The sequence below is a fragment of the Ascaphus truei genome, chromosome 12 (genome assembly GCF_040206685.1).
Source record: "Ascaphus truei isolate aAscTru1 chromosome 12, aAscTru1.hap1, whole genome shotgun sequence".
NCBI classification, from domain to species: Eukaryota; Metazoa; Chordata; class Amphibia; order Anura; family Ascaphidae; genus Ascaphus; species Ascaphus truei.
Window position 1 is genome coordinate 29612705 of NC_134494.1, and position 15968 is coordinate 29628672.

The 15968-nt window shown below is 47.3% G+C and overlaps 1 protein-coding gene across 14 annotated transcripts in view; it reads left to right on the forward strand.

Moving 5' to 3' along the window:
* The window catches only part of NAV2 (neuron navigator 2), a 439021-nt gene that overhangs the window by 374298 nt on the left and 48755 nt on the right, over nt 1-15968 (forward strand). The window contains exon 1 of one of the 14 annotated variants that reach the window (XM_075567195.1): nt 8245-8627. The exons of the other annotated variants lie outside the window; for them this stretch is intronic. Within the exon in view, the coding sequence (XP_075423310.1) occupies nt 8530-8627 (98 nt within the window). The 5' untranslated portion in view covers nt 8245-8529. Of the gene's footprint in view, nt 1-8244; nt 8628-15968 lie in introns of those variants that run through there. 14 annotated transcript variants of the gene reach the window in all.

Genomic DNA, 15968 nt, shown 5'->3' on the forward strand with positions numbered 1-15968 from the left:
AGGCACCAAAAACATAGATTGTAAGCTCACCTGGGCAGGGACTGTGCACTGTGCAATGTGCACCACGCACTATACTCCCATTGGGAGAAAGCGCTATATGAAATAGTTATTATTACTTACCGGGGGAGGGGTGTGTGTGCGTGTTTAAATCTTAAATCTCCCACGGATTACTTTGTGGCTGAAACTAACGTGCTTTATCTCTGGAGACAACCTGCTTCCCACTTATTTAAAAACCGTTGAACGGCTGCTTTGAGATGGCAGCGTGCCCTGCTCTTTGCACCCAGGTATTGGCTGGCTCTCACGCAGACTGCTCACCCTTGGCGTGGCAAACCCACCGCCCCGAGCTTTTTAACAAGTTGGTAAATGGGGCCCCTCGAGTTGCAGGTTTGTGAAGATGAAAGATGTTACCGTTTCCTATTGGCCGTGGATTGCAAGAGAAGCATGACCTGTGTATGGAAACTTTTAAGGTCTTTCAGTGCTCATGTGCGCATCTGTAAAACGCATTCCTAGAACCACAAACATGAACGGCACATAATAGCCGCTGGAACCACCTTCTCTGCTCATTTTTGAATCTGTGCCTAGTACGTAGGACGCTTTTTTCCCCCTACACTTCATACTCCCACATGTATAGTATTAGGCTCTGTTTTCAAGGAGCAATCCATCGGGCGATTGTTTTATGAGGATTGAAGCAGGGGGTCTCCGGAGCTGAGCCCCATTAATCTCAGCTGCTTCCAGAGATACAGACCTCTGAAAGAGGCGCCGATATCTCTACTTATTAAAGCTCCCGCGTCACGTGGACCTATAGGAAGTCGCACCGGATGACGTCACGGCTTCCTATTGGCCCACAGGGCGCAGGCGCTTTGAAAAGCGGGCCTTACGTGACACCTGCTAGCTGAGCGACTACCGGTACCCCATATAGAGGTAAGTACTGTATCTCAGGAACCAGGGGGTCCCCGGAGCTGAAAATAACGGGGTTTAGCTCTGAAGACCACCTGCTTCAATCCTATATTTTATTATTATTATTACATCGCCCACTTGGAATGTCTCTATAAGATATTGCTAATGTCACTGCTGGTAAAGTGCTGCATAGGCTCCCAACTATGTTGTTATCAGTGCTGAAAAAGACATAGGGGCATATTCTATATCTGCCAAAGCGGACGATCGAGCAGTTTTTGGACGAACTTTCCCATCGACTTCAATAGGGAATATCCACCGGAAAGGGCCCGGTCTTCTGTGCTGTCACATATAGAACAAGCCCCACACTATGTACTTCCAAGTTTGGACAGCCCCAAATAATGGCGTTTGCTTCCATTTCTTTATTCAACGCTAATTTAGCTGCAATTGATACAATGATACAGCTGTAAAAACACACATTACAGCACATACAGCCTCTTTAAATGGAACTAGTCTTATTACATTTTGTTTTGCAGCGATTACCAATGTTGTAAGATAGGTCTTGGTCACAAAGCTTTTTTTTATAGGAAAGTTATTTTCACTGTCATTTTATTTTGTATTTTGTTTATTATTTTTATTAGATCTGTTCTTGCCCTTTGCAATTGGAAATATTAAGTGTTGACAGGGTGACCACATTCTTCCCAGGAAAAACCGTAACACAAACTGAGCTTGCTGGGCGCGCATGCGTGATTGGAGCTTGCCAGTCGGCGAGCGCAGACCGCACATGTGCGTCAGTGTATGCGTGGCCGGCACACTCTGAGAAAACCGGGACATTTGCAGACATTTCGGGATACCGGGACGGGAGGCAAAGGCTACGTCCATAGAGCCTCAGCCCGCGCTCCTCCGTGCTGACGCTGAGGCTCGCCTGCCCGGTCAGGAGCGATCCCATGGACAGGCAGGCGAGCCAGCGTGCGCGATCGGGGGGATGGGCGGGCGGGACAGTGATGTCGCTGGGCCAATAGCCCGCGACGCACCGACGTCAACGTCACAGCGCCATGACGTTGGCGCTGCTTTGCTATGATTGGAGGTTTTCAGCTGACAGCGCGCTGCGAAACAGGCTCTGCTATCGGCTGAAAATTCCAACGCCTCAGCACGCCTGCGGACGCTCGCGTGAGCCCCCTCTAATGACATCCTCATTGAGGATGCCGGGGCTCAGCACGGAGCGTTCGCGCGGCTCAGTGCGGCTACCCCTGCTATGGACGTAGCCAAAGAAACGGGATGTCTGGTCACCCTAAGGCTGCGACCAGGCAGGGAGCGAGCGCTTTGGCACACGTGCGCGGTGATGTCACACGCTCTGCTCGGCAGGGCAATTTGTGGTCAGCTAGGTATGTGCGTGGGGCGAGGCGCGTCCCTGACGTCACAGAGCTGGCTCGTCTTCATTGGGTGAGCCAGTGAGCGCCATATTAAAATTTGCTTGCCTCTGCAAGCAGCTAAGTGCCGAGCATGAGCAGGCGCTCGCTCACGCTGGGTACACATATTGCAGCAATGTGTTGCATCGCGGCCAGTGCGAGCACGCGTGCCCGCTCAGTGCCACCCTGGACGAGGCCTAAGTGTCGGAAGTTTAAATGGAGCTCTTCCCAGAGCCCAGCTCAGTCTAAAGGTTACTATGGTAACCGTGGACACAAGATTCAGAAAAAAAATCATGATTTTTAACACTACATTTTCGTATTTGTTTTTAAAGAGCAGGACATGCTCAGGCTTAAGATACTAACATTACAGGAGTTCAACTCCTACAGGCTTCGGGGGGAGGGCTGCTTTAAATATAAAACCTTCAATAAAGAAGAATCATTGAAAATTGCCATTATTAAAGCGGCAATCCCAGCACACGTGCTTTTTTTTTTTTTGCGAAATTAGTATTATTTTTTAAGCAGGGGGTCTCTGGAACTGAACCACGTTAATTTCAGCTCGGGGGACCCCCTGCCTCCGGAGATGCTTACCTCCGTAGTAGGTGCAGGTAGCTGCTCCGCTCGCCTAGCAGGGTTCACGTAATGGCGGAGTTTCAAAGCTCCCGCCCTCTGCGGGCCAATAGCAAGCCGTGGCATCAGCTTTGGCTTCTTATTGGCGCATAAAAGTTGTCATGATGCCTACACCCCCTTTTGGAGGTCTGCATCTCGGGAAGCAGGAAGTGCCCGGAGCTGAAATTAATGGGTTTCAGCTCCGAAGACCCCCTGCTTCAATCCTATGTTAAAAAAAATAATATATTTTAAAAAAGCGCATGAATTGCTGCTTTAATATAACTTGGCGTTATGAAAATATTATTTCCATGTTGCCGATCAGAGTAATTTATCACAAGCAACATGAACTGGAAACAGTGGTCAGACAGATAATGCATTTACAGTCGAGTGAAAGCATTCACCCAGTTAACATATTTCCTGTGCTGTTCGAGGCATTTTAATTGCCTTTCAAGCACCATGGGAAACGATTTCTCCAAATGGCGAATTGGCAAATAGTAAATAATATGCAATGCTCTATTTGTGTTTTTCTTGGGCATCACACTATCTAGGGAACAAGCGCAGTACCTGTTTTTGTAGTCGAACAAAGAAGACAAGAGGGTGAAAAAAGAAGCCCTGAGGACATTTACACTGGCAACCACCCTTAATGTTATTTTGCAATAAATTTTAAGTTGAATTTGACTGGCGCATTTCATTTAAAGAGACAATCCAAGCAGCGATTTGCATTTTTTTTTTTTTGTTTACATGGGTTTGAAGCAGGCGGTCTCCGGAGCTAAACCCCATTATTTTCGGCTATGGGGAACCCCTGCTCCCGGAGATACTGATCTCCGTTGTGGGTGCCGATAGCTGCTCGGCTCGGCCAGCTGGGATCATGTAATGTTTCAAAGCTTCTGCATCCTGTGGGCCAATAGGAAGCCGTGATGTCATCAGGTTTGACTTCCGGTTAGCCCACGTCACGTGGGTGCTTTAAACTTTGACGAGATACCGGCGCCCCCTTTGGCGGTCTGTATCTCGAGGTGGAGGGGGTCCCCTGGGAGCTGAAATGAATTTTATTCCACAACATTATTTCAGGTGGCCGAAAATGGGGGTGTACTTTTGAGGAGACGAGGCTTTGTGCGCTATCCCACCCTCTTTGAGGTCGCCAGTTCGAATGCAACCATTAGCTATTGCAGGAGTGCTACTCCAGTCCTCAAGCGCTGCCAACAGGTCAGGTTTTCATGATATCCCTGCTCAATTGCTCCCTGCTTCAGCACAGGTGACTCAATCAGAGGCTCAGACTTCGACTGAGCCTCTGATGGAGCCACCTGTGTTGAAGCTGGGATATCCTGAAAACCTGACCTGTTGGGTGGGGGGCTTGCGGACTGGAGTTGAACGCCCCTGGGCTACTGCATTTGAAGATAGATTGCATTAGTTGTCCAGGTTTGTCATATGGACATGTAACATCACGTCTGCATGAAATGTATACAATGTTTTAATTGTCAGTCCCCCTCCCCTCCCCCCCGCCTAGCCCTTGTGGGATATAACAGAAGTTGAGCCAGTCTTGGGAAGCACTAAGGCTGCGTCCATAGAACGTGGAGCAGCGCTGAGCCGCGCGGACGCTGATGCTCACCTGATCAAGCATGAGCGATTTAATGCGCCGGCGTCCACGATCGGGAGGCGGGGCAGTTACTATGCTGGGCCAATTACCCGCGACGCGCCGACGTCAAAGTCACGGCGCCGACATCACGGCGCTGTGACGTTGACGCTGCTTCGCGCTGATTGGATGTTTTCAGCCGACAGCGCGCTGAAAAACAGCTTGGCTGTCGGCTGAAAAATCCAACTCGTCAGCGCGCCTGCGGACGCTCGCGTGAGCCCCCTCTAAAGACATCCTCATTGAGGATGCCGGGGCTCAGCACGGAGCGTCCGCACGGCTCCGCGCTGCTTGTTCTTCTATGGACGTGGCCTAAGGCTCCGCTTAGACAGGCTGCTACGCGACGTGCGCACGCTCGGCACTCTTGTAGGTTTGACAGTGGGAGTTGTCAAACAAGAAACGACTCTGTAACGTACGTGCTTGCCACAAACAAGGAGGGACCCCGATACTGAGGTGAGATGGGTAACAAAACTGCACCCACAGCTACGGGGACACGCCTGGAAAGTGGAAAATAGGCGTCTGGAACCGTCTGGGAGTATCAGATAAAATAAGATACTCGCCAGACGAGAAGGGAGATTCCAGAAGATAGGTGGTACCGAGAGCCTGGGGTCCAGAGCCGGGAGGTAGGTCGGAATCTGCAAACCGAGGTAAAAGGGGTCGGGTGTCCAGGAGGTCAGGATACAGACCTGGGGTAGAAGATCAGAGCGGATCCACAGCCAGGCCGGTTTGGTACGCAAAGGATCACTGAGAAGACATAGAGACAGGAACTGAGGCAGACACGCCACAGAAAACGCTGGGGAAACCAGTGTAGCCGCTACAGCGCGGCGAAAGCGAAGTCTGCCAGGAACAAGGAAAGCAGCGCCGGGGCTGCTATGCAAGAAGGCCTTGGGATGCCGGGGACTGGAAGCAGGATACAAGGTACAAGGAGACCAGCAGGCCAAACACAGAGTCTGTGACATGCACAGTTACTTGCAACTTGGATTGCAAAGTCTATGTCCAGCAACTTCCTGAGGGCGGGGCAGGCACTAAATAGCACAGGAGGCCAATCAGGCCAGAGCTGCACAGGAGGCAACAGGAGGCAGCAGGAGGCAGGTGATTGCAGAGGCAGGGAATAGATTGTCTGGAACCTGCAATGCTCCGGATGGAAGGGCTCCAACCAAAGCCAGGAGTGGATTCCTGACAGACTCCCGGCGGTGAAGTACAGCGTTGTCGCTGCTGCACTTGAAGGAGACAACTGAAGTTGTCATTTCAAGCGGCAGCCGCGTCACGTGTATTTCGCCAGCCAATCACATTACACGCACACACATTGTATCTTTTTTTTTAATTAAATGAATGACGTAAGTCGCGTCATTCAGTCTGCTGGGGATGATCACACATCGCCCAGCAGAGGCGCGCACACGCGGACGCATCATAGTGTAGTAGGCTGTCTGAGCTCAGGCTTAGGGAGGGGTGGGCAACTCTAGTCCTCAAGCCATCCTAACTCATCCGCTCTCTCCTCTCGCTCCGTCAAGTCAATTACCCCACGCTCATTCATTCCCTCCCCTCACACAATTCCCCCCACAAGATATATACCAAAAAACTTCCCACCCCCAAATACGTACAAAAAAATCCCCACCCCCCAAATATATAGAACCCCCCTCCCCCAAATGCATACAAAAAACCCACATACCAATACATATCAAAAAATACATATAACCCCCCCATACACGCGCACACACACACACACACACACACACACACACACACACACACACACACACACACACACACACCATATAAAAAAAACACAACCCTCCCCAATACATATAAAAAAATACCCCAACCCAAATAAAAATACCCCCAAGCACTCCAATACATATAAAAATTCCCCCAAGCCTCCCAATGCATATAAAAATAACCCCAATACATATAAAAATACAGACTTACCTTGGGTGGAGGGGGCCTGGCTGGCTGCACATTTCCCCCGACCTCTAGCCAGGCCCTGCTGCCGGTTGTGGCCAGGCCCCAACTCTCAGCTGCCTATAAGCCGGAAGTAAGCTTGACCCAGCTTCCGGCGCGCTGACGTCAGAGAGCCCCATCGCGCGCCGGCAGTGGAAGCTCGGCGGCGTGGGGCAGAGAAAGGAAGAGGCTTATAGGCAGTTGAGTCGGAGCCCGGCCGCGTCCGGCAACATGGCCTGGCCAGAGTTCGGGGGAAATGTGCAACGCCGTCCGGGCCCTCCCAGCCAGCGGGCCCGGGACACCAACCCCGGCAAACCTCCCCTGTTGGCGGCCCTTAAGCAGTCCTATATATAAGTTTAATTCACAAAGAGCTACATACAGTAATAATAATTTGATATAGTGCTTTTCTCCTAATGGGACTCAAAGCGTGTCACAATTACAGTAAAGCGCATGGTAAGCAGCACAGATGAGCTTACAATTTATTGTTTTGGTGCAGATAAAGTGTGTGTGTGTGTGTCACATACACTAGCAGGAGCATGAAGGGTATAACCTAATTGAAATACAGGGACTCTGGCAGTAAATAAAGTGGGTCAGAATTGAACAAATAAATAAATATTTCTGGGATGTACTTGTTAAAGTTATAGGAGATTGAGAACTTTACGGAGACTTCAGAATAAAAAAATTATATATAGATATAGATCTATATAGATATAGATCTATATAGATATAGATATAGATCTATATAGATATAGATCTATATAGATATAGATATAGATCTAGATCTATATAGATATAGATCTAGATCTATATAGATCTAGATCTATCTAGATCTAATCACCACATTTATTAAGGTTATGGTGGGTAAAAAAAGTGACTAAAACCCTCCACAGTAAAGCATAAAGCAACTGTAAATATTCCTGTATGTTCATTTTCATGTCTTAGACAGGTCTGCAACCCTGTCTTTCACCATTATCACCCAGCACACAGCACTTCCACTGCAGCAAGGGATTCTGGGAAATGACATGCAAATGAGCACACAGTGCCACCTTTTATCTCATGCTCACATTACATGAGCAACCCTTAGCCAATGTATGCTGCTTTAGACACAGCTTTTAAGCAAGGGTTTGGGAGATGCAAACTCAGTTAACCCACTCACCGACATGTTTCAACCTTGATGGGTATCATCAGTGTGAGGTTGGTTGCTGACATTTGCTCAGATGAGATTAAAGAGTAGGTAATCACCACATTTATTAAGGTTATGGTGGGTAAAAAAAGTGACTAAAACCCTCCACAGTAAAGCATAAAGCAACTGTAAATATTCCTGTATATTCATTTGCATGTCTTATACAGGTCTGCAACCCTGTCTTTCACCATTATCATCCAGCACACATATACATATATATATATACACACACATATATATATACACACACACACACACACACACACACACACACACACACACACACACACACACACACACACACACACACACACACACACACACACACACACACACACACACACACACACACACACACACACACACACACACACACACACACTATATATATGTGCTCACAGGTGATCATTTTATTTGCTATATGCAATACTGTGGAGGGTTCTTGTTGCCTTTTTCACCCACCATAAGAGAGAGAGTGTGTCCATGTGTCACATTCAATTTGTTTGCAATATTGTCTGCGTGCAGAATACATTTCCCATGAACATACATTGGCTGCTATAGCATATGAGGAGAAGGTGTTGACTTGCTCAGTGTGTTTGCTCTGCTGACACCTCATTGCAACTTTTCACAAATTACCTAACCCTACTGTTTCAGAAGCGTGAGCCCCTTGGCTGCCAGCAGTTCAGTAGTTAACATAACATTGCTGGGGGATCAAGTTTCCCGATGATCACACAGCACTTACTTTCTGATGTTAACTTCCAGTGACTACCCAGGGCTGGTACATGTGCTGCAGAAAACACTGCTTTTGTTAGCAAAAGGGGTTCCGATACCGTGCTGGACTTTCCAGCGGTGTGTGTGAGGCTGCTTACTCCATGCAAGTGACCTCCTGCAAAGTAAATGCAAGTACTTTCTCAGGAGCTCTGCATAGCCAACAAAGCAGTCACATACTGTGGACTGGCAACTTGACAAGGTAAGAAGCTCCCCCAGCCTTTGTGCTTAATGATCTGCAGGTTTTTATTCCAGGAAAGTAGAGCAGTGGTTAACATTGCATGGACCATACAAAGCTGAAAAGTTCCATACAAAAGGGGTATTAAGAAACTGCTACATTTGGGCAATGTAAAAAAATAATGTTCGTATTGTGCAAGGATTGTTGGTGTGAGAACATATTTATTTAAGAAGGACTTTCTCTGAGTCCTGTTGTTTCATTCATGTTGGGTGTTATGGTGGTGATTATTATTTTTTGTCTTTGTAAGCTTTTCGGAGCAGGGACTCCTCTTCCTAAATGTTACTTTTATGTCTGAAGCACTTATTCCCATGACCTGTTATTTATATTATTTGTTATTTATATGATTGTCGGGTATTACTGCTGTGAAGCGCTATGAACATTAATGGCGCTATATAAATAAAGACATACAATGCAATACCTTAGCCACATGGGTGGCTGTAAATAGAGGTGACGTTATGTATGTATGTACAGCACCCGCTAAAATATTATTCCTGCACCCCTGCCATTGCTGTGCCTTGCAGACCCCTCCTGGATTTTAAAGGGTTCAATCTTGGGGCTGTAGTCCGTTTTTGTTTTTCCCTCAGTCATTCATTCACCTTGTACCTGTCAGGATAAGAGCGCTCTGTTTTTTCTTGCCAACTTTGATTCACCTTCAAAAGAAGTGTGGATGTGGATTAAGTCTGCTTTAACTGATTACCAGCGGTGTACTTTAATGGCATTTGGGCTCTGTTAAGAAATATTTCCTTTTATCTGAACATATTCTTATCTTTTGCAAAGACACACAGGCAAGTAGGTTTGCCTGATGTTTACCAACACACTACTTGAACATTTTAAGGGTATTAACTAGCAAAGCCAGGAAGAATGTTAGTTACTATCCCAGGACATACTTGAAAACGAGAGGTAACTCTCAATGTATTACTTCCTGGCAAAATATTTTATAAATAAATAAATACTATCTGCAATATTCATGTGCACACACTTAAGACTGCAGAGCCCATCCTTTGAACTGAACACTTGTTACCAAACAGAAGAAAACACTTCAGTCTCCATATAGCATTATCTGGTATAGATTTGGCTGTGCCATTTTCCTGCATACAAAAAACTACATGTCCTGGCGTCACACAATCAATTGCTGTGCATTATTAATTTAAAGATGTAAAACCATACGAGTGCTTTTATTTAGCCCATTAAAGGTAATGGGATATTTTCACAAACCTAGTAACAGTCTTGTTCAAATGGCAGACGGTTCCCCACGGATCTTTAACCTCTTCGCAAAGTGCTGCCAACGAAGGGTTAAGTTCAGACAGTTTGGGGTCATTAATTTTAATTTGCCTCAAACAATGCTTAATTTTGGATGAAGTGGCTAATGCAATTATTTTACCTTAATCCTGTTAGTAGTATAGATTGACTGTGACTCAGTAACCCCTCTCCCCTCCCCCTCCCCTTTATCTTATCCCCCTGCAGGCATTGCAGTCTCATAGGAACCATTGTCCTAAACAATTGCCCCAAACGAGTTCTTCCAGTTAGGTGTTTGCAACTTAATATAGCAATCTCTGGCTGTTATTAATAGTGTCTATTGGTTCATTTGGGGAGGTGGAAAACACAATTGTACATTGTAAGCTCTTAAACGCAGGGGGGCTTTTTGTTGTTGTTTTTTTTTGAGGGGGGGGAGGGATGTGTAAAAGGTTAATATTTGTCTTTATAGTGATTGTCACCTCTCACCCCCTTCCCTCCCTCTGTACTGTGTTCCAGAATAATTTTACTTTAGGTATGTATATCCTTATTTACATAGCGCTTCACAGCGGTAACACACGTGACATAATGATATAAGGCTGAGTCCCCGCTGGCGCTGAGCGCTCTCATGCTTGGAGAGCGCTCCAAGCATTAGCGCCGGGTGTCCTGCATGTACGCGCGCGCGGGGGGGTGTCGCATTGCGGGTAGTTGAGCGCACGGGAAAGTTAGATTTTTTTGTTTACCCGAGCGCGTGTGCCCGCGCACGAGCGCGCACAGCGTGAGCGGGGACTTACATATATCTATATATGTAAGTAAGCGACGCCCGCTCAGCGCTAGCGGGGACGCAGCCTAACACATAATGGGAATAAGTGCTTGAGACATAAAAGGAACATTAGGAAAAATGTCCCTGCCGCGAAGAGCTTACAATCTATTTATGGAATTATATGGGGTAAAGAATGCATACGGTTTTATTAAAGTAATTAATTAGGACATTTTCTACTTCAGGTGATTAGAGTGAAATTCCACATTCATTTTCAATGTGAATGTTAGCAATAAATAAATACATGGGGGCCTATGCAGAGAGCAGCGCTATTTCGAAATTCGCCATTTTTTGGAGAAAATCGCGCAGAAAGCAGCAGAAAATGGCGAGTTCCGAAAAACGCGCCAATTTTTCTTTTCTAGTTATAAAACTCGCCTCGCGGCTGGCGAGAACCTCAATCTCGCCAGTTTTAAAAATATCCGTATGCAGAGAGGCGCGAACGGCATCTAGCGGCTGTTCGCGCCAATAAAATGGCGCGATTGTCTCAGTTTTAACTCGCCAGAAAAAACTGCCGCTCGCGGCCATTGCAAAGGAAAAAAAAAAGCCGCGAATTTGTTTTAACACATTTCTGAAGCGCGCATCTCGCCAATTTAAACTCGCCACACGCATCCATGTTAAACATAGCAGAATTCGCACTTTTCTGCATATGGAGATTAAAACTCTCCAAAAAAGCTACTTTTTAATAAATTCGCCAATTTTAAAATTCGCTGCTCTCTGCATAGGCCCCATGGTGTTTTGATAAGGATGAAAGACAATGGTTTTCTTTACCCATTCAGTTCGGCTCTGACTTTATTTTTCTGTGTATCTAATGTTTGCTTTGTGCATCAGCTCCTCTGTTAATGTTTAGTTTTGCTGGTGCAGTTACAGCCATATTTAGGGTAAAAATGTGAACAGGTCTGGCTAGTTTAAAAGTTTGTATAGTTTAGACCAGATCACGTGGTCAGCACTGCCCCTTAGTCACTAGACAACCTTAAACAAGTAAGGGTCTAGGCTAGACCGCCCCACCACGGTGTAAATAACACAATTCCTGGTAAACGTTGTTGTGTTGGGGTCTGTATCTAATACATGCAAATGTTTCCCGAACCTCACACACCTTTATTGATTTCATCGAGCCAAGTGATGGCCAACATTCTGGGCTGTTTGTCCAAGTCTTTCCTCGTAGAGAGGTGTTATCATTTATTTATAACGCGTCAATATATTCCGTAGCGCAGTACAGTAGGGTTGGCGGACGATGGAATAACAAACACTAACATACATTGTTCCAGTAGGTAAGAAGGGCCCTGCCCCAAAGGAGCTTACAATCTATAAGGCTGTGACCCCGCTGACCGCGCTTGGAGCGCTTAACTCTATACAAGTTAATAATCGCGCCCACGCGGCGTGTGCGCACGCTCTCCCAAGCTTGGGGCTTGGCGAGACAAAAGTGTTTTGTCTTTGGAGCAGAGAGCAGGGTCCCGAGACCCTGTTCTGACCAATGGGGAAAGCGAGGCAGAATAGGCTGAGTGGAGAGAGGTGGAAGGGGGGACAGACGGAGAGAGGTGAAAGGGTGGACAGACAGAGAGGTGAAAGGGTGGACAGACGGAGAGAGGTGAAAGGGTGGACAGACGGAGAGAGGTGAAAGGGTGGACAGACGGAGAGAGGTGAAAGGGTGGACAGACGGAGAGAGGTGAAAGGGTGGACAGACGGAGAGAGGTGAAAGGGTGGACAGACGGAGAGAGGTGAAAGGGTGGACAGACGGAGAGAGGTGAAAGGGTGGACAGACGGAGAGAGGTGAAAGGGTGGACAGACGGAGAGAGGTGAAAGGGTGGACAGACGGAGAGAGGTGGAAGGGTGGACAGACGGAGAGAGGTGGAAGGGTGGACAGACGGAGAGAGGTGGAAGAAGGGGGCGGAGAGAGGTGGAAGAAGGGGGCGGAGAGAGGTGGAAGAAGGGGGCGGACGGAGAGAGGTGGAAGGGTGGGGGACGGACGGAGAGAGGTGGAAGGGTGGGGGACGGACGGAGAGAGGTGGAAGGGTGGGGGACGGACGGAGAGAGGTGGAAGGGGGGACGGACGGAGAGGTGGAAGGGGGGACGGACGGAGAGAGGTGGAAGGGGGGACGGACGGAGAGAGGTGGAAGGGGGGACGGACGGAGAGAGGTGGAAGGGGGGACGGACGGAGAGAGGTGGAAGGGGGGACGGACGGAGAGAGGTGGAAGGGGGGACGGACGGAGAGAGGTGGAAGGGATGACGGACGGAGAGAGGTGGGAGGGGGAAGGGAGGGGGAGAGAGGGGGAAGGGAGGGGGAAACGGACGGAGAGGGGGAAGGGAGGGACGGACGGAGAGAGGGGGAAGGGAGGGAGAGAGGGGGAAAGGGGGAGGGACGGAGAGGGGGAAGGGGGGACGAACGGAGAGAGGTGAAAGGGGGGACGGACGGAGAAAGGTGAAAGGGGGGACGGACGGAGAGAGGTGAAAGGGGGGACGGACGGAGAGAGGTGGAAGGGGGGACGGACGGAGAGAGGTGGAAGGGGGCGGAGAGAGGTGGGTGAGTGGGGAGAGGTTTTTTATTTTTCTTTGCACATTATTTATTTTATTTTTCTTGCACAATTAATTGCCATTTTTGGAAGGGGGGAGGGAGAGAATGGAGACAACACCACCCAGAGACATACACACAGACACACAGACAGCCCCCCAGCTAATGACACGCCCCCTCCCTTCATAGCCACGCCCCCCACTCTAAAAATTTAGCAGGACAGCATTCTTGAAGAGTTGGTGACGTTACCACTCAAGCATGAGCGCGGTCAGCGCCAGCGGGGACTCGGCCTAAGGAAGGGTTAGTGGAAACACAAGGTACAGGGGGAGAAGGTTAGTGTGTTTTGGAATTATAACAGAGCAGCTGTAACATCAGTGAATGGCTACTGTCTTTGGGGCGACAGAGGTAAATGAATAGTTGGCAAATTTAAGGTCCCACAGGATTAAGAAATAAAAATGGGGAGTTAAAGAACAAACGGGAAGCGATTGTAAGCATTCTGCAAAACGTGTACCAAAATGTATACTCCAGAGCAGTGGTGCACAAACTGGGGGGCGCGCCCCCCAGGGGGGGCGGGAGAATTTGTAGGGGGGGCGCGGGCGGTTGCAGAGGCCTCTGCAGGCGGGGAAGGCGTGAGGCCTCTGTAACTCACTTACCTGATGCCAGCCGGGTCTTAGGCGACGCGTCGCCATGGCAACGCGCATCAAATGACGCGTTGGGGGTCACGTGATGTGACCCGTAATGTCATTTGACGCCGAGCCATCGGGAGCGCCAACGCTGCGGCTCCCAGGAAGGGGCCGCAGCTCAAAACGTTTGCGCACGGCTGCTCCAGAGGGTAAGTAAATCAGTCAAATAAAGATGTATTTTGGCAAGATATCCAAACTGCTAAAATTACCGCCAATCAACTAGATTTAAATGCAACCATAGAAGAACAGGAAGTCATAATCTCCTTTTCGCCAACATTAAAGGATGTCCCTCGGTAGTTTGTATTACCCTTGGAATAAATAATTATTTTGAAAGCTTCTTGTATTGACCCAGAATATATTTGTATGTACTGTAGTTATATCCTCTTTTAGATGTCTGTTTTCTAATGTGAACAAATCTAATTTAGCCTCCTCATAAATCAGATTGTCCATCCCCTTTTTTCATTTGGTGGCTCTTCTCTGCACTTTCTCTAGTTCTGTAATGTCTTTTTTATGACTTGGTTCCAAAAATGGTACTACATATTCAAGGTGTGGTTTAATTCTTTATACAGTGGCATAATTATGCTTCTTTTCCAGCCCGGTTAACTCAAGGTAAGAACTGATTTGCCTTTGCAGCTACTGCCTGACTATTGACTGCTGGGCACTATTGCTAAGACTGCTGTCTACAAGCACTCCTAAATCCTTCTCAATCAAGGATTTACCCCATTTTGCCCCATTTAATTTGTAAGTCACCTGTTTATTCTAGTTTCCCAAATGCCTTACATTTATCTGTATTTAACCTCATCTTCCATTTACTTGCCCAAGTTTCCAGTCTATCCAAGTCCTTCTGGAGAGAAATGCCACCCTGCTCTGATTTTACTACCTTACACAATTTAGTATCATCAGCAAAGCTTAACCTTAATCTCTCAGTGTTATGTAGATGTGCCATTGTGAAGTCAAACATTTCCCCCAAAGATTGTGTATAAATTATTAATGCTCTCATTACTAATTAGTACAAAAGAAGCCAAGCGGTTTAATAAAGTAGCGACACATTTTATTCAGAAATAAACAGACTAACAGGTAACAGAATAAGTTTACAAACGCTTATACAATGAAAGGAATTGGGGCCAATAAATAGCTTTTTCAAACATTAAGTGACATTAACCAAATCCAAGGATTTCTCAAACACCGATTTGGAATGGGACTTGGTTAAGCAAGTTGACCTGGCAAGTATTCTTCATACAGAAAATAAGTCCTGGTCAAGCAATGAGAACGAGAATATTTGAATTAGTCACACTTATAAAGTGTGTGTGTCTATATATATGTGTAAAATATATATATGTGTATTTTATATATATTTTAATGAAATTGAGAAACTACAATATACATAATCCTCATTTATTTTCATATTCTATTCAATTATATTGTCTGTCATGAAGAGCTCTCCTGCTCCCTGGAGTAAGAGTGGCCGTGCAAAGATAGAGATGACAGAATCCCAATTTTTTTTTTTTACAAATGATTTATAACTAATTGGTAATGAAAAGTCGTGTGAAGGGGCAGTCTAACTCTTTCTGGTCATGGAGGAGAGATATTCCTGGTTTAAGCTCAGAAGATGATCTGTGGAATGGTAGTAGGTATGAGAAGTGTTCACTCGGTCTCTCCGGGAAATTATACTGCAATGTGTGCACTGAGCATATATCTGCCGAGGGCGTAGACTAGGGGTGGCTAACCCCCCGTCCTCAAGGGTCACCAACAGGTCAGGGTTTTCCGGATATCTCTGCTTCAGCCCAGGTGGTTCAGTTAGGCTGAGTTCAGGGTGGGTACTACGGCCGTGAGCTTCCGTGCGCGCCTCCCCCGCATGCTCCTGCAGCCCAGCGATCTGTTCTTTAGCTGCAGGAGTAGGGTCGCGGCGTTTGGGGGCGTGGCGAACGTGTCATGGAACCAGCTCACGTGACGCGACTGCAGCCCGAAAAATCCATTTCGGTTGCAGCGGCAAAATGTAGCAGCGTCAACGCTGTACTTTGCCGCCACAAGAAGCTGCAATGTGACACGGTCCGTTTAGAAAC